The sequence below is a fragment of the Gouania willdenowi genome, chromosome 21 (assembly GCF_900634775.1).
Source record: "Gouania willdenowi chromosome 21, fGouWil2.1, whole genome shotgun sequence".
Lineage (NCBI taxonomy): Eukaryota > Metazoa > Chordata > Actinopteri > Blenniiformes > Gobiesocidae > Gouania > Gouania willdenowi.
In genome coordinates, this window is record NC_041064.1 from 12,075,592 (window position 1) to 12,102,251 (window position 26,660).

General features: G+C 35.1%; 1 protein-coding gene across 1 annotated transcript; it reads right to left on the reverse strand.

Moving 5' to 3' along the window:
- Positions 1-2,825: 2,825 nt before the first annotated feature.
- grb14 (growth factor receptor-bound protein 14) lies at positions 2,826-24,857 on the reverse strand. Its single transcript, XM_028436485.1, is given in 19 exon segments — positions 2,826-3,147; positions 4,326-4,419; positions 5,519-5,606; positions 5,687-5,756; positions 6,836-6,956; positions 8,950-9,005; positions 9,328-9,395; positions 9,398-9,422; positions 9,537-9,563; positions 9,565-9,591; positions 9,593-9,649; positions 11,123-11,260; positions 11,373-11,447; positions 11,582-11,668; positions 11,670-11,704; positions 12,568-12,687; positions 12,690-12,723; positions 23,372-23,501; positions 24,524-24,857. Coding segments are annotated over 19 exon segments (1,587 nt in total). The 5' UTR covers positions 24,712-24,857; the 3' UTR covers positions 2,826-3,000.
- Positions 24,858-26,660: the final 1,803 nt, after the last annotated feature.

The following is a 26,660-nucleotide window of genomic DNA, read 5'->3' on the forward strand; positions in this document are numbered from 1 at the left end:
TACATCCAAAACAACATTTAGCACAAGACCTCGGAAGCAGGGGTGCACTTAGGACTTCTCCGTGTGCACACATCTTCCCCTGGATTTGTGCACTGCCTCAAAATAGTCTATTGAAGTTAAGTTAAAGTAGAACAAAAAAAGGGAAAGATGTGATTGTTTAACACAGCCCTTTAAGACTTTAAGGCTTCCTGACGTAAAAAGGATCAAAATCCATTATCTTTAACTGTCTATTTAAAATCTATGAGCCTTACAGCCAAATGTTGATAGAAAGAAGACAAAATCCCATCTTTCTGTCATAATTTAACAATGTCATTAGATATGTCTAATTTAGACTGAGGGTATATCTTTACAGTTCTTTCATTTTATTACATTCTAACAGACAAAATCCTAAAAAATTTAAAATTTATAAACTTTGAAATGGATTCGGTTTTAGTAAAGCCTTAAAAAAAAAAAAAAAAGATGTATTTTATGTAATTGTGTCCCTATCTGATATTGATATCTGATTATATGAGCCTGTTTCTAAAATCTCCAATATAATATATTTTTATACATAGCTCAGTTTTTCTCATACCTTCTGTTGCTGACTATTGTTCTCTGAGTAATATCACTTTATCAAGCCTATTCTACCATTCCACACTCATAAAATGAGTAATTAAAGGAAATGTGATTCATGCTGATATTGAATCGGGTGAATATCAGTATCGACCAATACTCAAGGATGAAATATCGGTATCGTATCGGAAGTAACCAAGTTGTTGGTACAGCCCTAATTTTATGTGTTATTGTTGTATTGGCAAATTCTATTCAATGTCTTGCTGAAATACTGTAAAGCAGAGGTTCTCAACTGGTCTCACCCTGTGACCCACATTTTGCCACGGTTATTAAATCACGACCCACTTTTTTTTCCTTTGTTTTTTTTTGTAGAATTCAACAACCAAATTTAGTTTTTCATTTTTTTTTTTTTTATTGTCATTAAAATGTCTTAAATCAATGTGTCAAAAGTCTTACTTTTGAACACACAAGTATGAATTTATGATTGTAATTAGTCTCACATTTCAAAATAAATGGTAACATTGGTTTGTTTTTTTGGTTTTTTCTTGTTTTTTTTTTTTTTTTAAACCTCTTTCTTAATGGCTTTTCTTAATTGTTTTAATTTTTTGTATTTTTGTTGTTTTATAGATTTATGGCTATTTTTGTCATCATCCTATGTGTTTTTGGAGTTTTTTTGATTATTTTAGTCTAAGTTTTTTTGTGTATTTTACTGTAATTTTGTTTAATTTTGTGTGTTTACTTTGGGAGGCCGACAGTTGCCCTTCTACACTAGACACTGGAAAAAAGTGACCCTAACCCTATAAGTAATTGATGTGCTGCTTTTTCCCCCTAATTGTGTTTACTGTGAAGTTGGTCTTAAATTTAAATTCAAAAGGCAATAAAAAGTCTTAAAAAGTCTTGAATTTAATTTGACTGAAGCTGTAGGAACCCTGATCTATTTTGTGACAACATGCCTGTCAATAGAAAAGTTTCTTTCAAAATAAAAGACAAGTCCAACATGAGAGACATTATTTATTTATTACTGCTGTAAAGCACCAGCGATTTTAATCTGTGGAAGGTGCTCCACTGAAAATATTTCTTTTCTTTACTTGTATTTAATCCAATGTTTTAAATAAAAGTTAGAATTCTTAACTTCTGTTTAACTAAGCAAAAGTAAACTTCTTTGTTTGATATTAAGCTACATACTCTGTAGGCAAACATATTACATTTGTACTAATGTGACCCCAAACAAGCTCTTAGTGTGATAATATCTTTACTACATGCTGGAGATCATTAGAATGCCATGAGTTATGTAATCACAGTGTAAATCTGTGTGAACACTGCAGCACCAAACTGTGTTCTAATGACACTTACCAGGTAGATTCACTCTTATTGCATTTATGGCTTTAACCTGCATAGCATTCTTTTTCAGTTTATTCAGTTTTTTATATATATCCTCCATGATGTGTCAATTCTGCTCCGTTATTCATATCATTAAGTTTTTTTCCTCATCTTTTCCAGAGTGTAAGAAAATTTGAATTTTAATGGAAATTAATTGTGGAAATATATAAAAACCAAGAGATGAATCACATTTATTAATACATGCAATGATGTCAGACTGGAAAACACATTTGATTTTAATATAAAACACCGGATGTAAAAACATATGTTTAAAAAAAAAAAAAAAAAAAAAAAAAAACAACAATAAAAATACAATAGTGGAATACAATATAGAAATAAAATGGATAGCTTAAATGTACTTTCAACTTTCCCAATCTTTGCAAAAACAGCAAAAAGAAAAGTTTACATTTTTAATTGTACAACATACAGTTGCAGTTTATTTCAATTTCTTTTTGTGTTTTTTGTACCACTGTATGAATCAGAACCTTTTAATTTCCAACATTTAGAAAGAAGGCACAGGTGCATAAGCCTGAGCGTTAATAAAGCAGGTGGACAATATCTTTTCCGCCATTTTTGCTGATCATGCACAGTGATGCTTTTTAATATATTGTCTCTCAGTTTAGGGTCAACAGATTTACTCTGATTACAAACCAAAGAACAGCTGCTTTGTTCTTCTATTTTGATCATTCCTGTCTTTGTAAATACACAAACCCTTTACTGACACCTAAATGAACTATATTTATTGAAAACATAAATTACAAAAAAGTCTGTGGCTTTCATTCATTTTGGTAATGTTGGTAAAACCAAAATCAAAAGCCAGCAACATATAGTCTGTGTGGACGTGGCACAGTTTTACCGCTACATATAAACACTATACAAGGCCAAGATGTGTCTTCTTGAACACCAGTGGTCTTTTATTTAACAGTCTATTGTTCAGCACATTGTGGAGACAAAAACAAACGACTGGACGCAGTCTGCCTCCGCTTCAAGGCACAGGAGATCTGGTAGTTTTTGTCCAAAATAACAAAGGCACATGTGAGGCCTGCGGGGGTCGGCGGGGTCTCATGTTCACAGGGTGATTCGGGCACAGTGGTGCTTTAGCTTGTGGGGAAGCACCCCGCGATTTAACTGGTAAAAATCCACCAACTGGATCAAGTCAGTGAAACGGGTTTGACCGTTATCCAGACTGTAAAACAGCTCCCCATCCTCGTCCACCTACAGTGGAGGGTGAACAAAGATAAAACACAGTTATTAGTGCACTCCAGTGAAAAGGTACTGGACATGTAAATAGGAAATCTGTGTCCATCCCTTTGCAAATTCCCAAAGGTTAGTTATTAAGCACAAACATGTTACAAATACTGCTATTAAACTTATACAATGAAAACAAGTACTTTTTACTCAATATAATACCTATTTTTACTTAATTTTTGTTTTTACCCTTTATATCAGGGGTCACCAAGCAATCTGAAACTGTGAGGTACTTCATAGGTACTGCTTATGCAAAGGGCTCAGTTAGAAATGTAGATTTTCACAGTTTCACTTTAATTAGAGGGTAAGATAAGAAGGAAGGTTAGCAGTAACGTAACCCTCCTATTTTCCTTGTTGTCAATTTGACCCCATTCAGTGTTTATCATTCAAAAAATAATAACTTTTTTTTTTTTTTTTTCATATTTCATGACTTTTCCTAATTTAATGGGTACAATTGATCAAGCATAAAAATATTATCTTGATTTTTTTTTTTTCTTCAAAGTGCTGTACACATATTGCATGCCTTGGTGTTCATCTGGGGTCAATTTGACCCCAAGCTGTTTTAGCTGTGTTTATTTATCTATTCAACAAAAAAACAAAGTGCCTCACACAAAATCTTGGTCAATAATTATCTGAAAACAATTTTCTGGAGGCAAATATCAGATTGACCCCAGGGATAAGATGTGTTAGTAATATTTGAGGATAATAGGAGGGTTAAAAAGGGCAGAAATGTTGAGGTTTCAACATGAAACACTTTGTTTCTCCCAATTTCTGCAATTGTTTCATTTTGATTACATTTTATTTAAAAATTCACCTTGCGTTTTAAAAAATATATCTTATACATATCATATTATATATAACATGCACTGACCATGCACCAGATCTGCAATACTTAAAAACATTGGTCATAATGTGTCTGTGAAAAGAAACATTTCAAGATGGTTAATTCAATACTAAAACTTTGTCAGTGGTATTTAACTTTACTAAGTACTAAGGGCACCTCACATGGTCAATGCGGGCTACCTGGTGCCCCCTGGCAACGTGTTGGTGACCCCTGCTTTATATGGAGTGTATGATCTGGTTATTGCAGATTATGTTTAAGTTAATATAACTTCACCATTGTGATGATACATTTTTGCACTCACTTGTATGATCTGGAAATGCTTTATTTTCTGCGTGTGGCACAAGGACAGCACGAACGTCTTTGGGTTGCTTTGACTGTCCCTCAGAAGAAAAACTCTACGATAAAAACAAAACATGTTAGTGTCTAAAATGTGTGTTTAAAATACACCATAACACAGAGGGGTTGTGGCTGTGACCCCTATTTGATACTACAAATGTCCGGCGACCCCAGAGACATTTTTTCTCCCCCCTAGAATTATTTTTTGATCATGTTTATTAAAGTGTGTTACTACAAAGACGGAGTAGCCAGGATTAGTGCACAAAGTGACAAGTGTGCCACCTCAGATATTTTTATATTGTGCTTTATTTGAACTAGATTTATATTTAAGAAAGTGTGATGTGTATTTGAAAATAAATAAATACATATATATATATATATATATATATTTTTTTTTTTTTTTTTTTTTTAAATGGTAAAAAAATAGAATTTTAATCTGTTTTTATAAATTTTATTTTATTTTTTTTTACCAATTTACTAGACATTTCAGGTGACCCCACATGGGTCCCGACCCCAGGGTTGAAAAACCCTGCCATACCAGATAATGCCTTTGTTTTAAGCCTCAGCCAACACCCAGTCTCTGTGCTCTGCATAGTGTTCTTTACATTGCACAGACCAATTGAACCAGCTCAACATTGTATCTGGTTTGTTTTGAAAGAATTTAGATCAAAGATCATCTTAAACCAATCAGAGACCTAGCTGTTTTGTCATTATTTCATTAAACTTTGCCATTTAAGTGGAAGTTGTCTCCCACGAGCACAGGAGTCAACGTCAATATGACTGAAGACAGTCACTGACCAAATATGTCAGCTGATCAGCTGCTCTCTGTGGGAGTTAGAGGTTAATAAAGGTGTAAAGTATTTAGTTTTCCCTTCTTTCTTTCTTTCTTTTTTTTTTGATTGTTCTTGATTTCTTTTAAACTTCTGTAAAGGAAAAAAAGTACTGCACTCAGATTATAATTCTATACTTCATCCTTTAAATCACTACTTGGCGTGTGTGAAATGTTCAATGACTATTTGGCAAATTGAGCCTTGGCCAAGAAACTCACCGGGTCAAATCGTATCATTCTGGCAGCAAAGTAACAAACAGTAACAAACAGTACTAGCAATGACTTCCATGTCCTAATGAGACATGTGTAGAACATGTGTAGTTCCCTACCCGTCTATGAGGCCGTGCTGAGTTATAAGACGCTGAGCCTCTTCCCTCGACAGTTTTCCGTGAAACCAAGGCTGAGTCAAGTGGATGGCTGAAGCACAGAAACGATACGTTAATATTCCCTCAACTGTTTACATGAAACAGGAAATATTAATAATCCTTTTTACGAACCTATGTTTGGCACAGCACTCTGTGATGAGGAGGGACTCCCATGGCCACTCAAGAGGTGGCAGCTTCTCCTCTGAGAATAAAACAAATCACAGCTACAAAACAAACCAAATGCTAAAATGCATGCTTTGTATAATGATTTTTAATCTTTTTATTTAATAAACACTACCAGTCCTCCCATCCTTAATCCAGTTTTATGGCTTATATGTTTTTAATAGTGTGATTAATGTATAAATACAATTATTAGTCTTACAAAATCAAACACAAATGAATCCATTATGCCAGTGGTTCCCAACCTTTTTTGATTCGTGACCCCATGCATTTTTATATCACAAATTTATGGCGACTCCATAATAACTTTTTAAATCATGTTTGTTATACTGTGTAGACCAGGATTATTTATTTTTTTTTTTTGTCTTCCTTTTTGTCTTTCTTCCTTTTACTGTATTTTATTTGGACTAAATTCTTACTTGAGAAAGTGAAAGTATAAAATACTAGCCTGGAACAATATAGATTTCCTGCTGGATTTCCAGGCGAATAGAATACAGTTGTTTAAGAACAAAAAGAACAATAATAAAATATATATATAACTAGTAATTTTTATTTTTAAACCATTCAGGTGTCTCCAGTTAAATTTCAGGCGACCCCACATGGGATCACAACCCCATGGTTGAAAAACTCTGCATTATGCTTTTAAATTATTTGCACTGTGCAAAACCTAAACGTTGTGCACATCCTTAAAACATAAATACAATAGATATAAATGTACCGGTAGGTATAATTGAAATATATAAAGTAATTTTTTATATTTACATGATATCTCATATTAAATCTTTCAAAACTCACTCAGCTTTTAACATTTAAACCATCCCCTCATTCATACCTGTTTATTGCCTTTCTTTTTACCAATGTTCTTTCTTTTTTATTTGTTTTTACTTATTTGTTTTCATTACTTTTTTTTGCTATTGTTGTCTGAACTTGTAAGTGTCTTTGAATTTCTTGGAAAACGCTTTTAAATAAAATATATTATTATTATTATTATTATTATTATTATTATTATTATTATTATTATTATTATTATTATTATTATTATTATTATTATTATTAATAATAATAATAATAATAATAATAATAATAAAAGCCCATCCTTACCCTCCATGACAGGCCTTCCTCTACAGCTACTGACAGCACCTCTGATGGGTTCTCAATCACCCGACTCTTCTGGCCAGAAAAGTCCATGGCCACCAGTGAGTTCTCAGAGATGCTTCTCTGGAAATATCAGAAATTAAAATACAGATTAAAAAAACACAACCCTTCTAAAACTTTTTTTTTATTTCAGAACTCTTATTGCCACTTCGCAGCTATGAAAAGCAATAGTCATTATGACTTGTGATCTGTCTTGTATTGCCACCTAGTGTCTATTTTATGTGACTCCATCTTAATTCTTTTGCTATCTCACACATCTCATACTAAGTGGCTTTAAATGACCACACACTCACTGAATAAATCTCTTCTTTTACCCGCAAGGTTATAAGTGCCTACATTAATTTTCCTTTTTTTTTTTTTTTTCTTTGTGAGCCGACGATTTAATAAAATGGCTCAAATTAAGTCAGCACCTCATACGATCAGAGACCTTTTTAGATGCTCTGACCTGATTCTAATGAGGTAAAAATAGATTTAATAATTCATGAACACGTGTCGCTAATCTTTTATCTTAGTTTAATAGTAGTTAAATGCTGGGAATTTGATTTTGTTCACCTGTCTTTAGACAGATTTGTGTATAACATCCCTTTTTAAGGCTTATATTCCTGTCATTTCTTCTTCCTCTTCTATGACTGTGCAACAGCAGATATGAAGTGATGACTTGTTAAATATGAGTGCAGTAAATCACCAACTATTAATAGAAACTAGCAGCTCGCCAGCATGTCTCTAACCCATAAATAGGTGTGTGCATGTGCTTGTGTGTGTGTGTGTGTGTGTGTGTGTGTGTGTGTGTGTGTGTGTGTCTGCATCCACTAAAATACCCCTCAGTTCAAACTAAAGCTATACTGGGAATAGAAATGCCCATTAACACCAGGGATAGATCTCATGAGTCCAACAGTGTGTATTCACATTACGACAATGATACATGTTTGTGTGCATTTGCATATAAAAAGTCAAGAATAAAAGCATAAATGTTGTGCATTTTTCTTTAAAAAACAAACTAAATAATAGCATCTTTAAATGCAAAGTGAGATTTAGCTGTGATGTATTTGGATTTTTACTGTATATCTATTGAAGTGCTTATTCAATTACCTGTACCTATAATGAATAGTTTGTTTTTAGCTGGATTTTAAATACAATCTGTATCCAGTTATGAACCATACGTCCCTGTCTTTATTTTAACCTGTTAAGGTTGTCCCGATCCGATATCGGATATCGGTCTGATATCAGCCTGAAAACGAATAGCGGATATATGATTCAAAATTCTCTTTTTATTTATTTTATTTAATTATAGAATACTGTAGATATTATGTTGAAGGTTAAAATTTATGTAGCCAGTTGGTTTATAATAAATGGGTCAGTTTTTCTCATACCTACTGTTGCTGACTATTGTTCTATGTTTAATATCACTTGATCATCCTTTTCTAACATTCCACATTACATAGAAAGTCATTATTTTTTATTAAAGAAAAAAAAAGGTAATAAAAATATTTCTGATTCATGCTGATATCGGATCAATATCCGTATCAGCCGATACGCAAGGCTGCAATATCGGTATCATATCGGACATGAAAAAGTTGTATCGGGACATCCGATCCCTAAACTGTGTGTCTGTACGTGTTTGTGTGCGTCTCTGTGTGTGGTTGTTGTGGTTTTAACTATGTAAAGCACTTTGAGTTACACTATGTATGAAAGGCACTAAAAAAAAAAAAAAAAGTTTGATTTAATAATATAATATTTATTTCAAGAATAACAGTACTGTTTTTTTTTTAAATCGGATTTCATCCATTATTTAAAATGCCTTGCGTAACTTTGAGCTGCCTTTTTATATTTCTAGAAAGTTTTTTATCTAAATATTTTGCATCCTTATGTTCTCCCTTTTTTACTTATTTTAAATAATCTATTGCACATCTATCGCATTTACTCTGTGTGTGTATCTTCTGTTATAATGTGAAACACTTTGAGAGCTTCTAATTCTAGCCTTAATGATCGAAAATGTTGTAATATTAGGAGTGAAATGACTGTTTTAGTCAGAGAATCTGATTAAAGTCATGTTACCATTGGGAGGATTTCTGCTTCTGGTGTGCTGAAGGAAGTTTTGGTACAACTGCATCCCAAACTGGAAAAAAAAAAAAAAAAAAAGGAGAAAACATCATTGTTTTATGATCTAATTCAAATATATGTTACATTAATACTAGTAATTATTTTGTCATATGTTGAATTGAACACTTTTCAAGAAAGTGTTTTTTACAGAAGATGTGTAAACGTGTAGGTGTGACTAATACTCTAAAGTGTTTCCAGCCAATGAGAACAAGCTGTTCTCTAATCCGCCATCACTGGATAGTTTCCCTTCACCTCCTCCCAAAGCTAAATCTGATTCGTGCACTGACTGGACGTTCCCATCTTTAGACATCCCTCCGAGGTATTATCAGCGTGCCAACCTTTAACAAGCGCATAGCTGTGATCCAGCGGGTCCTGGTTTGGTCATCATCCGCACAAAGCAGCTTAACTCCCGGGCTGAGCTGCACTTTGATGACTGCAGTGAGTGGTTACACAGAGAATACAGTTAAACACTTTAAATGTGCTCTCTTTTTTTTTAAACAAATTGTCACAATAAATCATACAGAAAACAAAAAAACTGTGATGACACCTTGACGCAGAAGGCAAAGTCAGTTGGGTGCACCGTGCAGTTTTTTGGCCGACAAAAACCCAGTAGATGTCACTGTCATTGAAGTCGGCAAAGAACTGGAGATGCCTTGGTTCCTTTGTGGCAAAAAAAGCACAAAAAATAAATGTTTAAAACAGAACGTCCTGATTTACACGATGATGAGTTTAAAAGAACTGCAAGTGAAGAATAAGAAGGAACAGAGATGAATTTCAAATCGGTGTATGAGAACGATCACTTAATACACTATAATAGCACTGTGATAGAACACCTTAGAAATCTGTCTGTCTGGCTTCTTGGACTGTCTAGCCCAGGGGCGTTAAACTAATTTTGGCTCAGGGGCCAAATACAGACCAGTTAAAGGCCACAAATTTTAGGTGTGAAAAAAGAGGAAATTCAACATTAATGTGCCAATCAGAATTCCTTTATTAATCCCAGGGGGAAATTGCTTATGTTACAGCCACAGAAAAAAATCACAAATAAAAGAATAAAAACATTAACAAAGACGAAAGAAGAATAAATGTTAAATAAGTGTAGAATTTTGTTAAAAGACTGTTACAAATAGAGATCAGATAAGCACACATTACCGTAATATCAAATAAAGTAGGATAGCTGAATAATAATAATAATAATACTAATAATAATAATAATAATAATAATAATAATAATAATAATAATAATACATAAAATTATATACAAATATGATTATCTATTTACAACAATCAAGCTATGAGGTAACATGATAAATGATTAAAGTATGTGAGTATATCAGTCCCTGCGGGATCTTCACTTAAACCTCTATAATTTTTTGTTGATAATTTGAGGAAAATCTGCAGATTTTTGAAAAACTGCGAGTTAAAAAGGACTGACCGTCATGTGTTGTAAGAACTGGAAAACTGAGCTCTGTGAATATTGTGGAGTTCAATAGCATTTTTGTATTTGAAATTAGTTGTAATTTACAAATGTTTCATGTTTTTTTCTATCATTTTTTCTTTTTCGAGCGGGCCCGAGTTTGATGTTCTAAAGGGTCGGATTTGGCCCCCTGGCCTTGAGTTTGACACATGTGTCTAGCCAATGAATAATAAAAGAACCACAGATGCACATACTGAGAGTAATTGTCTTAAAATTGCATCAAAATGGGCTTAGTGCAATAATATTTTTTAAAAAAGCACTTAAAGTCTATCTTTGTCCATGTTTGCCTCAGTCTGCAGCGACTGTATAAAGTGTGTTCCATCAAAATATGAAAAAGTGCAACTATGCAAAAATCATCTGCACTCAAAAACTAAAAGTTCTTCATGTCGTTGGAGGAAAGCAGAGAACTAATAAGGATCCAACTCTAAGTCAGCATTATTAGAAGGGCTGTTTCTAGATGCTCACAAGCTGATGATGCTCTCTCACAGCTTCAGACATGCTGAGTTAAACCTTATAAACCTATTATAAACAAACAGGATTAGAATTTAAGTTTTATTATCCCTTAAATTCCCTGTAAAGGGTAAATAATTACAGAGACGGTGAGGAAAGACTCAGTCAATATAACATTGAGTGCATGAGAATTATTTTACTTTCCTCACCTTGGAAGTCCCTTTATTGGAGAAATAGAGTCCTGACCTCCGCAAGACAAAATAAAGCTTCTTCCAAGGCTTCCTGCTTTGGTCCTTGGAATGAAGGTGTCCATGAATTTCTGGACAGGTGCTCGGTTTGAGAAACGTCTGCGTCGGGAAAGAAGATAAGAAAATAAGCTCTGGAGATTTGGGAAAAGGCAGAGAAAATAAAAGATTGTCACAGATGATCCCACAGAGAGCTTAGAGTAACATCACGTACCTGAATGAGGTCTGAGTGATCAACCATGCCATTGCTTTCACTGGATATGGAGAGCATGTGATCAGGAAAAAAGTCCTACAAATGGAGTGGAAACACTCCTGCTTTACTCTCTTTAACATATTCTAGATGCATATGAGGAACTGTACTTTAAAATAGATTCATTCTGTATAGAAGTTGTATTCCTACAGCATATTTTAAGATCAATCTCCCAGTGGTTTCCTAAAGAATTCATATTTAGCATAATTTTTCCTGAAGTAGAGTCGACTGTCCGTGTCCATCGCCCAGCCTGACAGCACCCTCCATTACGGACTCATGGTCTTCAATGGTCCGTTCTTATGAGAGCAGAACACAATTGTTCAGTAAATTGTTCTGGACAGTTGTTAAACAATCTTTTTTTTTTTTTTTTTAAACAAACATGTATTTAAATCTATAACATAATAATGGTAACAAAATATTGTCTTTTAAGGTTCTTTAAATGAATGAAAAGTATTTGATCGTTGACATTGACCTATGCACCATGAGTTGCTATGTAACTATTCACACATTCATTTATCCTTTTAACGTACAGGGCCAATTGGGAGACTCCAATGAACATTTTAGGAGTTTAAGCCGAAACTCAGGCGCACAAAGTAAAACTGCACATGCTCAGTGAGAACATGCAAACTCTGCACAACCTGAGCTTGAACACCAAAAACCTCAAACCGAGTGAGCAGCACTAATCTCCTTAACATACAATAATATATTGATTCTTAATCAATGTAGAATATATAGAAAAGCAGATTTTTTATTTGTTTATTTTTTTACTTTAATGTTCTTGTAATTTTTATTTATTATTTTAATCAAATAAAAACTTTGTGTACCTGATTTTGTAAAATGCCCCAATGAAAACTTATGACCAATTGAAATAATTCAAACATAAGAGGTAAAAAAAAAAAATGCAGACTTAAATAAAACAAATAAAACATTAACTATGAAACTAGATGAGACACTACACCCACATTTAAAACTAAAACATACAGTGACTAAATTCAATGTTAAAATACCTTCAGATATCCAGACACTGGATGTTTTTGGACGAAAATGATTAAATAAGAAAAAGTTTCACATCGGGAAGACTCCATATAGTGAGTTTACTAAAACTAATACAAAAATAAACTAGTCTTGATACAGTTTCTTCTCGGATGTGTATCCTTACCTATTCCCTGATGTGTCACGCGCTCAAAAAGAGTCCAACTGTGATCATCAATGCAGTGATTCTTCAGGACAAACAGCTGACATATATCCCTGGCCGTGACGTCAGTAGGAACCTCTACAGCTTGCTGGTATTATCTTCATTATAAACTTTAATAACCTGGAAAATAGTCAACAACATTATTCACAATTTTAAGAATGCGCTGATGGTTTTATTAGATGCAAATGTATGATGTGCATCCAAAGCTAAAATAAAGAAATAAAAATAAAATAAGGTAATCATAAACCAGGTGAACATGTCTTGTCTGACAGAGAGTGTGAAAAAAACAGCTAATGTTAAATACACAACATCATCTCATCAGGACATAAAGATTTACTTGTTGGACTTGCAATACGTCCAACAAAGAAGAGTTTAGTGGCTTTGCTTGCATTTAAAATTCAATACATTTTATAAACATGTAATCGTGACTAGCATAATGAGCTGCCATGCGTATGAATATGCTGTATTAATAAATTAGCCTTGCTTGCCTACTGGAAAGGAAGGAAGTCAGACTCTTGGACAAGCATGAGATTTGATCCCAGAAGCAGTCATCAGCAAACGGAGCCTCTGGCTATGACATCACCACTTAGTGTAAACCACTTAGCTTCCAATGAGACCATGTGGAGCCTCGCAAGACAAACATTGTCTATTGACAGATGTGAAACATAGAAGAAAAAATGCTTTATTGATTACTTCATCTTCTTGTTCTTCCCTCAGACACATTTTGAAATTCTGATAAGCCTGTGCAACGTTTAATAAACTAATCAACAAAACATAACCAGATTTTAGATTCTTGTAGTACAGCAGAAGAGATGATCAATATCCCATCATGCTGCATCACATGCAAAACACATACCGTACTTATCTTTTATAAATTCGTCAAAATATTGATATTCCAGTGCTATATTATGATGATGAGCCATTTTGAGGATGTAATTTCCTGATAATTGATCAAATTATGCCATGATGGTGTCCAATTCTACTGAAAAACAATTCCACGTTTAGTAAGAAAATGATAAATATTTTTATAGTACTGCAGAAATATATGTTTAATACTGAAATAATGACTTTACTTAAAAAAAATTAATTCATCAAATCTAATTGGTCTACGTCCTAGGTTCCCAAACTGGGGTACAGGGGACCCTCGGGGGTACGCATTTTGTCATGGTGGGTACGTGAATAAAACTTAAATTCAGCGTGACAACATTGGAAACTGGAATATAAATAGACCAGCAGTCAGAGCCTCCATGCATTGCCATAAACTACACATTAGCCTCTGTAAGAATGACTTTTTAGTGGTGACAGACAAACAATCTCACCAAAAAAAGCACAAATATGCCCTTTGCTCCCGCTTACTGGTGTGGAAAGTGGATTTTCAGCTTGACAAACATGAAAACAAAATACAGAAAAAGACCTTTGAGTGGAGACCCATTAAAGACTTTGTCAAATTAGGCCAAACAACCTCATTCTTCTTCATTAAAGTTGTAGAGCGTTGTTTCTCATAGGTGAAGAATATGCTACATACTAAAATATGTTCATTCAACAAATATTGGTAGATTTCTTTTCCCCCCAAAAAATAAGAGATTGCTTCTCACTGAAAATGCCAAATAAATCAAATGATAATCCTGAATAAGATGTTTTATTGTGTGCTTTTATAGGTTCTTCTTCTTTTTTTTAATAAAATATATTATTCCTCAACAGAATAGATAAAATTCAGGGATAATTTCACTGTAGGGTTACAATGTATCTCAATATTATGTTTTTAAGCGTGCAGGAGTAGGGGGTACATGGCTTCAGGTTAAATGTCTGAAGGGGTACGGGACTGTGAAAAGTTTGGGAACCACTTGTCTAAGTCAACATAAATTTTTTATTTTAGTAAAGTCAACTTATTATTAACTAAATTATACATACATACATTAAATTAAACACACCCAACAATATAATCAGTTTAATTCCACAGTCTTTATCATGTCTCTGTTTTCATCTAGCCTATAAAAGTAAAATGATAGTGTACAGTTTTTGGTTTTGTTGTATAAAAGAATTGCATGGACATTACTGTTAATAATTGATTAAGAGTTTTTAATGAATAGCCAAGCTGCTTGATAACCTGCTGTGGGAGAGACGGATGCCTTTTATCAGTAGAACACAGGCCTTCATTCATCAGCCTGATCCAAATGTACACAAAGCATGTGTACAATGCAAGCTTTTGTCATGACAAGCAAAAAGTATGGCACCTGTGTTTTATTTATATGTATTATTATATAACAATGTTATGGGTGCGGTATGATAAGATGCAAGCTTCCAAAGGTGAAAACCAATCTTAACAAAGCACTGCAGCAGGGTTCCACCCATTCAGGGGAGTACTTGTTCTACATTAGTTGGAAAGATGAATAAAGAACAGACAGTCCTTGATAGAAATAGACAGGTGCCACGTCAAGGGTGTGCCTCGACTATGAAGAGGTATTTACCGCAATGTGCTACCAGCCTTGTGCAACAGATGCTAGATAAAGACCAGGTGGCATGACCTTTTTAAGCCACGCCAAAATAAAACTGGGATGTCTTTAGAAAATACAAAAAAAAAAAAAAAAAATAATAATAATCTAAACCAGCCAGTCCATTTTTTTTTACATCATCACAGCAGGATATGCATCTACTGTAGTCATAATGACTCATCAATCCAGGTTGATACATCCCAATGACAAAAAAAAAAAAGGTTGATTTGCAGGGCTGCATTTAAGAGGTGAGGGGTGAGCACACTCCACAGCAGCAGAACATCATGTGCTGTACACTACGATGGCCTTTAAACGAAAGATGTGAGAAGAAAAAAAAATCTGACAACTCGAGTAAATCCAGATACTCAAAGCGCGGCTTTAAAAATAGTTCCATTGAATGTAAACGTCTCTATTAACCCGGCTTATCTCAAGGACGGGACAGTGTGAGCCATTTCTCCAATTAGCGTCCTCTAGTTAAACCTTGACGTGCACTCCTACAGCTGTAACTCTGTCACTGAGCAGTGAGCCATTAGCCTCCAGCCTCATCCATCTAACAGCTGCCCTTATTGCTACTTTACTGCAAAAAAAAAACCTGTCACTTCCAATAAATTCCACATAAGCAAAAGGGCATTCCTGTTAATTAGCTTTTAATAAATAAAGTATCCAATGAGGAGTTACTTTACCTAATACCATGTCTCTGGCATGTTTCAATAAAAAGTAAGAAAACTACAAATTAGAGACTAATATTCAGCTTGAAACAAAGGTAATGAGTTATGACGAAGAAAACCTTATCAGACAGTTCTTCCTGATAAGCGCTGGAAAGAGTGGTTGCACCAATGCTAAGTATAAAATGTGGCTGTGGAGCTACTGGGAGAATGTTTCTGCTTACAATCTAGTGCAGTGGTGTAATAAAAGTGTGGAATATTGGTGTAGTCCAGGGGTCACCAGGTATCCAGCATGGACCATGTGAGGGGCCCTCAGGAGCCCTAGTCACCAATGAGCTCCATCTAAAATCTGATTTACTTTCCAGGATTCAAACTCACAAAGACACATACGTATGACAGATGTACAGTAGTTATGTTAAATACTGCTACACATGATAAAGTTTTAGTATTAAAATACCATCTTTGAAATGTTTATTTTTACTGAAAAAATGCGCAAATGTTTTTAAGTGTTGCAGATTTGGTGTATGGTCAGTGGTGACATGATGATGACATTTTACAAACGTTGCGTTATACGATTAGTTAAAAATTGTCTGTTCGCTAGTAAAATAGGAAGATGATCATTTTCTATGAAATGTAATGAAAATCAAACTGCATGAATTAGGAGGTGTTCTCATGTTGAAACTTCAACATATATTATTTTTAGTTACTGCTAGCCTTCCGTATTATCCAAGTAAAACCGTGAACATTTAGTATTGAACTGGTAGCTCACAGTTTCAGAAAGGTTTGTGACCCCTGGTGTAGTCTGACCATTTTCAACTATTTAAACATTACAAAAAAAATATCTGGACACTAAAATAAAGTAGAATTGTTTGTGAAACCAAAACTTGCAAGTGTGAACAAAAGTTTGCAAAGACAAAAGGTGTTTTCTATCCCAGTTCTTTAACATCCATATAAACAGGCACAACATGCATTTAAAGCAGCATGAGAAAAGCCCAATGCACATTAAAAGTCAATGGAAGGTTCCATACCCGCTTCTGCAGACAAAGAGGTGTGATGGCTGGCAAGGTGACTCTCCTGGCATGGAAATTCATTCTTCTACTTTAGATGCACAGACGACTGTGAAAGTCTCCACTCATACTAATCGAAACACAATAAACTGTATTCTACCCTGTTTAGTGTCGAGGATATTATTAAACAGCCTCTCTGACCCGTCAGCAACGCAAGTGTGAGAAACAAAATCGTCTTTCCTCCCCACAACATAAACTCCTCCTTTGTCCTTGAGAATGTTATAGCTTTTTCCCTTTTCTCTCCTTTTAGAAAGTGAGTTAAAGTAAACAAAACAGAGTTTCTCATGATGCACTCATGGGGTTAAAACTAGCATTATGGTGATTGAGAAAACTTGCAAACGACCTGTGAGCTCAGCAAAGTTAAGTTGGGAAAAGCGAGAACTGACAACTTAAAAAAAAAAAAAAAAAAACACAAGCACCAGATTGTTGTCAGTGACATTGTAGGCAGACGCTACATAGATATTTTTAGACTCAGATATGCTGAAAGGGTGCATTTTATGGGGCAATAGGACAAAGGAAAATAAAAGGCGACCTTTTTGATATTTTGTCTGCCGAGATGTTTAAAACTCACTATCTAAATTGTAACAATTGTATTTTTTTTATTATGTGTGAAGATTATTTAAATTAAAGTGAAAAGTGTGGAAATTGAGCCAAAATTGCCTTTGGGTGGGATTAAATAGTACCGTATGTATTTCTTCTCACTACTTTTCAAAATTGTAAAACTGAATTGCAAAATTGGGTTGAGAATATTTTTGTTTTCTTTGTTTCTTATGATATTCTGTTTACATGTTCGAAATCAATACAAAAATCAAATCAAACATTACTTGAATCGAGGGCTGGAGCGGTGTTAGTTTATTAGATAATTTACTAAAACTATAATAAAGCTATTATTAAGTCAGTGATACTCAACATGTGGCTCTTTATATTTTATTTTGAATTATTATTTCCCCAGAAAACCTTAAAAGAGGGAATCTTTATAACCTCTTTTTTTTATCTTTTTATTTGGCCATTTTGCTACTTCCTTTGTCCCAATGAATAATGTTTTTTTTTTTTTTTTCAGATTTTTGCTTCCTTTTGCCAATAAATATCACGTTTTCCTAATTGTTGTCCATTTTTAAAGCTTTTATCCAATTTTTGTCTATTCTTTATCCATTTTTGTCCCCTTTTCGTCAAAATAAATAACTCGTGTTTCCTTTTTTCCCTACATTTTCTTTTTGTTCCACGTTTGCCCTTTTCACTCTTGTTTGTCACATTTTGTTCATTTAAGCTTCCTCTTGCCATTACATAGCACCTGTTTCCCCTTTTTTGTAACTTTTTTGATTGCTTTTGGCCCATTTTAGTCACTTTTCACTCTTTTCTTGCCATTTTGCCACCTGTTACTCATTTCTTGTCACTTTACTTACACTTTACTCATCGCTGTCAACTCTTTGTTTACCTTCTCGGAACGGCGGCTTTGTCAAATGGCTGGTTGTGATTGGCTTGATCACCATTCAATCAATCAAACTTTCAATAATGAAAGAAGTGAGGGGGATGAATTTTTGTTTTTATGAAAGTGTGGTGTCACATCCCCCATGGTGTGACACTCCTGCTGCCTGCTTGAATCTATCCTTATATGCCAGTACAGTGCAGGTTTACAGCAGCTCCTGCAGATGTTTGTTCCGATATTCACATTAAATACGTTTCTAAAAAGAGCTAGGCCATGATCAGTAAAAAAAACAAAAAAACAGTAGCAAATTAAACTATTTTTTTGAGGGAGATAAATAACTACTCGTAGTTGTTATTTTATTTGCCTTTGCTGCACTAATTTGGAGTTTTTGGCACTGTGTTCTTGAGAACAGACAGGAAAAGCAGAACATCCCACAACAGAATTCATGTTTATCTGGAAACCAAACACACTGACTTGTGAGAGCACAGACAAGGAGACGCTACCAGTTATCACGCAGCTAAAATGAATTAGAATTAATGGAGCCAGAGTGATAACAAAGTCTCTACAGCTCCCATAACAAAGGCAACTACAGACAACGTCCTTGACTCTTACTGGTTCAATCAAGATCAATTTCTTTCTTTCTTCTTCTTTCTTTCTTTCTTTTCTTTCTTTCTTTCTTCTCTTTCTTCTCTTTTCTTTTCTTTCTTTCTTTCTTCTCTTTTCTTTCTTTGTTTGTGTGTATGTGTCTCTATGTGTCTCTCTTTAATTGTGTTGTTTCTAAGGCATCGATTGCGATTTTTTTATAAGCCTGACCTGCCGTACTATATTGACTGTCAGCATAGACCTTGTTTTAACTGCACATGAGGTAGTTATCTCAAATATAAATGAAAAGTTTAGAACATTGCTGTCCAAAATACTAAATTATATCACTTCCTTTAGTCTTTCACTTTCACATTTTAAAAACAAAATAAACGTGACCAAGGTCACATTTATTTTGCTCAAACAGTCAGAGCTGTTTTGAGCATTGGAGTATTTAGGTTTTACAGATAAAGAAAATCACAGGGTTTTGGTTTAGATGTATAATAATAAATTAATAAAAAATCTTAAAGCACCAATAAGTCTCCTAAGTTTGAAGTTTCCTGGTAGAGGAAAAATGAAAAATGTCCAATGCAGCAGCTTTGTGGATATTTAAATGTAGATATTAGTATGCATTCATGTTGGAACAGGAAAGGGCCATCTGCAAAATTTCCCTCAAAATAGAAGCATGAAATCATGCAAAATCTACTGGAGTGATGAAGCAGTGAGTGTTTCTTCCACTGGAACTAAACGGGCTGAGCCTGACTCCTGAAAAAAAAAAAAAAAAAAAAGCCCATACCGTCGTCTCGTCTCAAACAAACCACATAATTCTGTTTTATGGGTTGAGGTTATGGTTTCACGCGTAAAATTTGTGCACCTGAATCACAGTTGTATTTTATTCCTGTGGATATGAATTCGACAAAATCAATTCCTACCAAATTTATGTCACTGGCATTATATGTGTTGATTAAAGATCTGAATCTTGTATCATTCGTTCATTTGTATTTCATTATGTAACAAAAACATGAAAAACAAAAAAAAACACTCATTATTTGATATTTGTTTCCAAAACCAAAATGAAAAAAAACGAAAAACGCTTTGTTTTTCAAATTCAAGCTCTTTCGCTTCGGTACAAAAAACGAAAAAGGAAAACAAAACACCTTTATTTGTTTTATCCATTACCCATTGCCAAAGTACGTGACCCCGTTTAGCTGCCACCACTGGTCGAAACTTAATCTACACATATTAACTGTATCCTATTGACGGTAATTTTGGCAGTAATTTATCGTGTCAGAATACGTCCACAGTGAGAAAATCTATGAATGCAATTCGGATTTGGGTGCACAAACTGTACGTGTGCACACAACATACTTTTGACAGTAACTTTATCCCATACTGTGTACGTGTGCTGCTCTCAAGGAAACCACTAGACCCTGACTCGTGTCAGATTCCCCTGACAGAGAAGTGACTCGTCACTAAATCTGTGCTTTGCATTGCACTTAGTGATCTATGGATCATGATGCAGCTGTTCAGCCATTTAAAACATTCCTTAGCTCTTACACACTATTCTTTGCAGCTAATCTGAAAGCCACGTCACATATGGGTGGGGGGTCTGTAGTGACTGGCTCTGTAAAAATTGTCAACTTCTGTGCACTGTGCTTTAACCTCTGCTGACCTCGCTCTGTTGTTTTACACCGCTGACAGGTGATGGAATATTTGGTAATCAGGTAATTTCACGACTTATTGCACAGGTGAATTCACTGAGCTCCTGAGAACCACTCTTTTTTTTTCTTTTTGTTTTCACAAATGATTGTAAGCAATACTTGATTTTATATAAATCTGCCCACAGCAGTAGAAGTGATTGGTTCACCCTTAAATGACAGGTAATCGAATCTGTAAAAAAAAGGGATGAAAAACAAGCATAACCGAAAGAAAGAAAAAAACGTCACACTTTGAGGCTTTTAGTTTTGCTTTTTAATATTGTACGATGGTATTACTATCATGCGTCCAGTAACACACTTAGGGGAACTCAAAGGTCTTTTACCTCTTTAAAAAGATGGGGCGGTGGGTGAGGGGACGAGTACAGCACATTTGGAACAATGATGTCATTGGTTTCTGGAGTGCCTCTGAAAGGAGGTCATCACCCTGTGCTACAAGGATCGTGACATGAAAACAGCTGCGAGCCACTGACATATCCCTTTGTCTCGCTAAGAATGCTGTTTGAAAAGACTAAGTGAGAATCTGTCAGACACATGAGGTCCAAAACACTGGCCTAATTAGTGAGACGTATACGGATGGCTTCAAGATTTGCTTACAAGGAAACCATGTTGTTTCAGGGGTGAGGTCATTCTCCACCTTCACTGTGAACCTCGAGGATTATTCTCACTTCTATCAAAGACAATGGCCGGTCTTTTTAAAATCTCGATCCTGTCTTATGTAATAGGCTGAGAGAATACCAGAGAAAAACGTTACTGTATTTTATGATCCCTATGTTTTGTGTCTCGCCTTGTTTTATTGTTAAGTGTGACATTCTCTTACATCATCCTGTCAAGGGACAACAGATGGAAATTAGCTTATGGCTATAATCTGACATATTTACATTTTTTTCAGTGTTCAAAAATATGTACTGTCCCTACTTAAATAAAAAGAATTAAAAAAAATTAAATTTAAATTGTCATAAAAAAAACATGCAGGAAAGCTATTTTGGGATATATTTAGCAAAAAAAAAAAAAAAGACTAAGATTATGTCTTTAATGCATGCATTGATTTGCTATATTATAATCATACAGAATCTCAGAAGAAGACTGGAAGCAGTATACAACTTGTGCATTTAACTCTAGGTCTAATTGTGTGTGGCCCTCAAAGGAAATGCACAAAACGAACCCAAAACTACACAAAATGACAATTAAACTACACACAACTAAAATAATCAATATTACCTCAACAACACACAAGAGACCACATTATGCATAAAATGACTACAAAAACACATAAAACAGCAAGAAAAACATGTGAAATTACTAAAATGTACTAAAAATGAAGGGAAAATATACAAAACAACAAACACAAAACACAACATTTTGTTATTTCCTGTGTAAAAGCTCAAACTGGCCATAATGGTAAATGCTGACATGAAGTGGCCCTCAGATCAGATCAAATCAGATCAGACAAACACATTTTTGTGGCCCTTAAAGCTACAGTTTTCTACACAAACACATACATTAGGAAATAACAAAAAAACAAAAAAAAAAACAACAACAACTTAGTAAATTCTGCAGGCTTTATGCAGAGCACCAAACACTTTGAAAATGGCTTCTTTGCATTATATTGAATTTCATTTTTTTTTTTTTCTTTCATATAACTAAATTTTTGTTTGACCCAAACTCTACATATGCACACTTTACTTGCTATGCACATCATAATATTACCAATTAGAAAAGAGAAATCACACAGATAAGAATGGAATGGTATTGAAAAATATTCTTAAGAAAGGCAGATTATCGTCAAGCAAAACAAACAAACAATGTGGAATTTGAGTAAAAACTCAAAGCACACACAACTCAAGTTCTTTATGTCAATACAATTTGTTCAGCAGTGACTTTTTCTAGAAATAAATTAAATAGATCTTTGGAAATGTCAATGTTTCCTGCAAGTGTTAACGTGACCTGTAAAATAGCCACTGACCAAGAAAAAAAAAGGGAACTTACGTTGCCTGGGAAAACAATGTTATCTAACAGAAGTACAATCATTTATGAGCTAGGTTAATAGTAACCTGTTCTTTGAGCGGTTTACAGGCTCGGTAGATAGCTACACTGTAGCAACATAGTTACATTTTACATTTAGTGAGCCAGTGTAATAATGGGTCACTGCACAGATTAAATCCCAGACTCCCAGTTAGTTTTAGAAGTGAAAATGCCTCTTATGTGAAAGATGTAACATTTTCAAACCAAACTTCCAGTCCAGCTGTAGCAGAATGACAAATAAAGCTTCCTCTACCAAGAAGCTTTGAGCTCCTTCAGTTGTGTTTGTACACCCGAGGTCAGCCCAATTCATTGCATCAGAATCCCACACCCTGTGCCTAAACAAACTGCACCACTGTGATTTCTCTGGTAAACCTGTGGCAAACTCTCTACTAAACATCTGTGTTTTCTCTGGTCAACCATAAGCAATTAAAGTTAAAGGGCTACGTCGAGATAATTGTGACGCTTCACATGTGCCACCAATTTTCCTCCACTATTGTGTGACCGCTGTGTTCTGGAAAATGAATATTACAGTAGTATAGACTGTCTGAGTGTGCTGACACAGCATTTGCTGGAAGTCATTTCCATACTCATCGAACCGGTTCAACCGTCCACATGTCCTGAAGACTCAGACAAATTACAAGCCAAACATTGTTCAGCTATGTATTTATTTAACTTCGCAAACGTCCTGCTGTTGTTTTCTGGCACTTGGTGCAGTGACTTCACTGCCTGGGGTAGCATATGGAAAAGGTTATTACGTTGGCCTTATTTAGTGTTTGCAGAGCAATAGGGAGAAACTCACCTGAGTTGCACTATTTTTGGTCCATGGTAACAAACATTCAGAGACAAAGGGGGAAAGGCTTGGGTGCAGACGCTCCGGGAAAGGGTTCGGAACAGCGGAGGAGAACGAGTCCTCTCTTTCTTCATTGTTCCTATGGACAGAAGCACATGGACACTTTAGAGGAAAAAAGAATTCTGCAGTGGGAGATTTAGTTTTGATGCACAATAGTTGAATCCTCATATTGTGCACACAACGTTGATTTTTTCTCAATTTAAATCCATTCCGATGGGACTATCAAAGCAATATCAGGCTATTTGTACTTTAATAGACTCTAAAGAAACGCCTTTATGATTGCAACTAAACAATAGAGTCCTTTGTGTTCCTGTATTGCCTGTAAAAGTCAGTGCAGACAGTCAGATTGTAATGCCTCCTCTGTTGTCTGTGCCTTATGTAAATAAGGGTTTAAATCAAGCAGGTGATAAACATACTGACAGAAACTGAGGGTCATACTTTGTGTGGACTCCTCCTGATCTTAACTATAACAGCGACACACCCACTCACCAACAGACTTTTGATAAGCAGGCAGATAAGGCACATGTGAGCTGCCCTGATTCAACCACTCTACTTAGTAACTGCACAACAACCAAAGAGAGAAAATATGCACAAAAACACGGGAAAACCATTGGAAAGTCGACATTTTTGTAAAGATTCAATAATATTTTACCAGTTGCACATCGAAATGGTTCAATTACATCTTCAATTGTTTAGCACAAACAGATTGTGTGGGTTTTGTTCTTTAAATACAACAAATCAAGACTTTGTTACACTGAGATTGATGTTGCACTGAGCTCATACAGTGTAAACCCACCATGATGTAATTCTTACAAACATACAGTGAATATACTGCTGGTTTAATATCAAGTCTATAAATACATGAATTCAAATTGCACTTCATTCAAAACTGAATTTTAGTCCAGTTAGTGACTCTACTGCTTTCAAACAGACCTCTGTTTCTCACTCCTGCAAATACAAAGCATGCACTATTCTTCTGCAGAGCAGCTCCCTCTAAGAAATGCATGCTAAGAACTTTTCTTTCAGTTCTACAGATATGATCGACTATTAAAATCCTGAAGAGTTTTCATAAATAAATGCAAAAACTAAGACTAAACTTACTTGTTCCCTTTGCAGAGGCTGGTCCTGGTCTTCTCTTCATTTGCTGTGAGTAAAGGATCCTGCAACGGGATGAAGGCTGGGCTGGGAAAGCCACTCACATTACCATTGCCGCTCTGGAAAATCTCTGCTTTCTCTCCGAGGCCACTTAAAGTGTGTATTTTTCCCAGTGTCTCGTTCATATCACTCATGTGGAGAAGCTAGATCCAAGGCATCCTCTGGTAGGAGACAGAAGAGACGAGCTGCTGAGGTGTGCGTGCACTGCACAGTTGGAGCAAGCTCACACACATTCACACACACACACACTCACACATGCTCTCACACACACGCCTCTGGCTCATCTGCTTACCACAGGGTTGGCCCAGTGGGGCAAAAATGATCCCTCCCTCCTTCCAAAACTTGATCTACTGCAATAAAGACTTTTAACACAATGACTCCCCAAAATGCATCTCCCCACAACTACATGTTACTATTACTGTAAACTCATTGGGTCTGTCTACTGAAGTGTGAAATAGATTCATATTCTGAACACTGTACTTTTTGCCCTGGACTTTGCACAGCAGGTTGTACTTTACACTTGAGAAGGCCTGTGGTTGTAAAGAGTAGCCAGTCCAGCAGATTGGATGTGTCATTCAGTGACAGGCTCCAAATGGGGGATGGTTGGGGATGATCCCATCGTTCTCAAAGGTATGTTCTAACAGCGTTAGTCTTACCAACTATGGCAAGCCCTTTTAACATTTAATACAATTGACTATCCGGAATTAACATTATAGATATCAACAACATAATTGTGACTACCGTACTCAAAATTTAATTTTGACTAGTCAAAAATACAGTTGCAGATATCTACATTCAGTTTTGACAAGTCACAATGACAGTTAGAGATATCTGTAACTGAGTTTTGACTCGTTGAAACTCTGTTTAAAGGTATCTGTGATTACACTGTGACTAGTCAAAGTTGTGTTTACGACTCATATGACACTGCTATGCGAGGTTTCTCATTGGATACCAAACCTAATGACCTGAAGGAGAGAGAAACGTAATTTTAGTGGTAGCAGAAGAAATGGCAGTCGCTGTAATTGATAAGATCTTTAGCACATGGGTTAGGGTTAGAGAGAAGTTTACAATCAAGGACTTTGTAGGGAGCAACAGCTACGTTCATTGAGAGTAGTACAAGCTTCTTTGTCTCACATTTGACCTCCCGCGCACCGTTAGCCCCTCCTCCTACCTGTCATAACAGATATCAGCAATATCAATTAGTCGAAACTCTCGTTCAAGATATCTGTGATGGCATTGTGACTACAATTAAAGTTAAGATATCTTGAATTTGAGATATCATCTCTAACCACAATTCATTTAAAGATATCTCTAACTCAATAATCAATATCTGCAACTAAATTATGACTTTCCATAACTTCATTTAGAGATATCTACAAGTGCAATTCTCACTAGCCGTGATTCCAGTTCAAGACACAGGATCTCTAACATCAACTTTGACTAGTTAAAAAGTGATTAAATATATCTTTAATGGGATGGGAGCTGGAGATAGGCACCAGCAGATTCTTTCTTCTTGAGCAGGAATGCAATACACAACAAACTGTTCTGATACAATAGTTTACAAAATACCACAGAATTATTTCAAAGGGTGGAGAATGTATCAGCTGTTTTCCTAATGTTATGGTAGTTGGCAGGAGTTAATAACCATTGCATTTCACTCCCTAAAAACACAAACCCCCCTTTTTCATCTTAATGTTGTTCTTGAAGCCTTTGTAGAACTTGCAATTGCCACAAAACCGGAGACGGTTAATGTCTTTGTGTCACTACTACAACGTCACAAGATATGAAACAGACGCTTTGGCCATAAGATAAATCGCCTTGTTTGATGTTACATTATGTGGGTTTTTTATTACCCTTGTTTATTGCAATCAAAAGTACTTCACAGATTTTGCCAAAATCTCACCAAGAGAGACATTACACCATGGAAGAGTCCATTAAAATTTGCATCAATATACTGATTCTAGATCAGTTTCAAAATTTAAAAAAATCACAATTTTCTCATCATTGGTGAAATGAAAAAATCTCATACATCGGTTCATAATTGACCAAATCTTTTGAAATCTGACTCAGTTAAGTTGGGTTG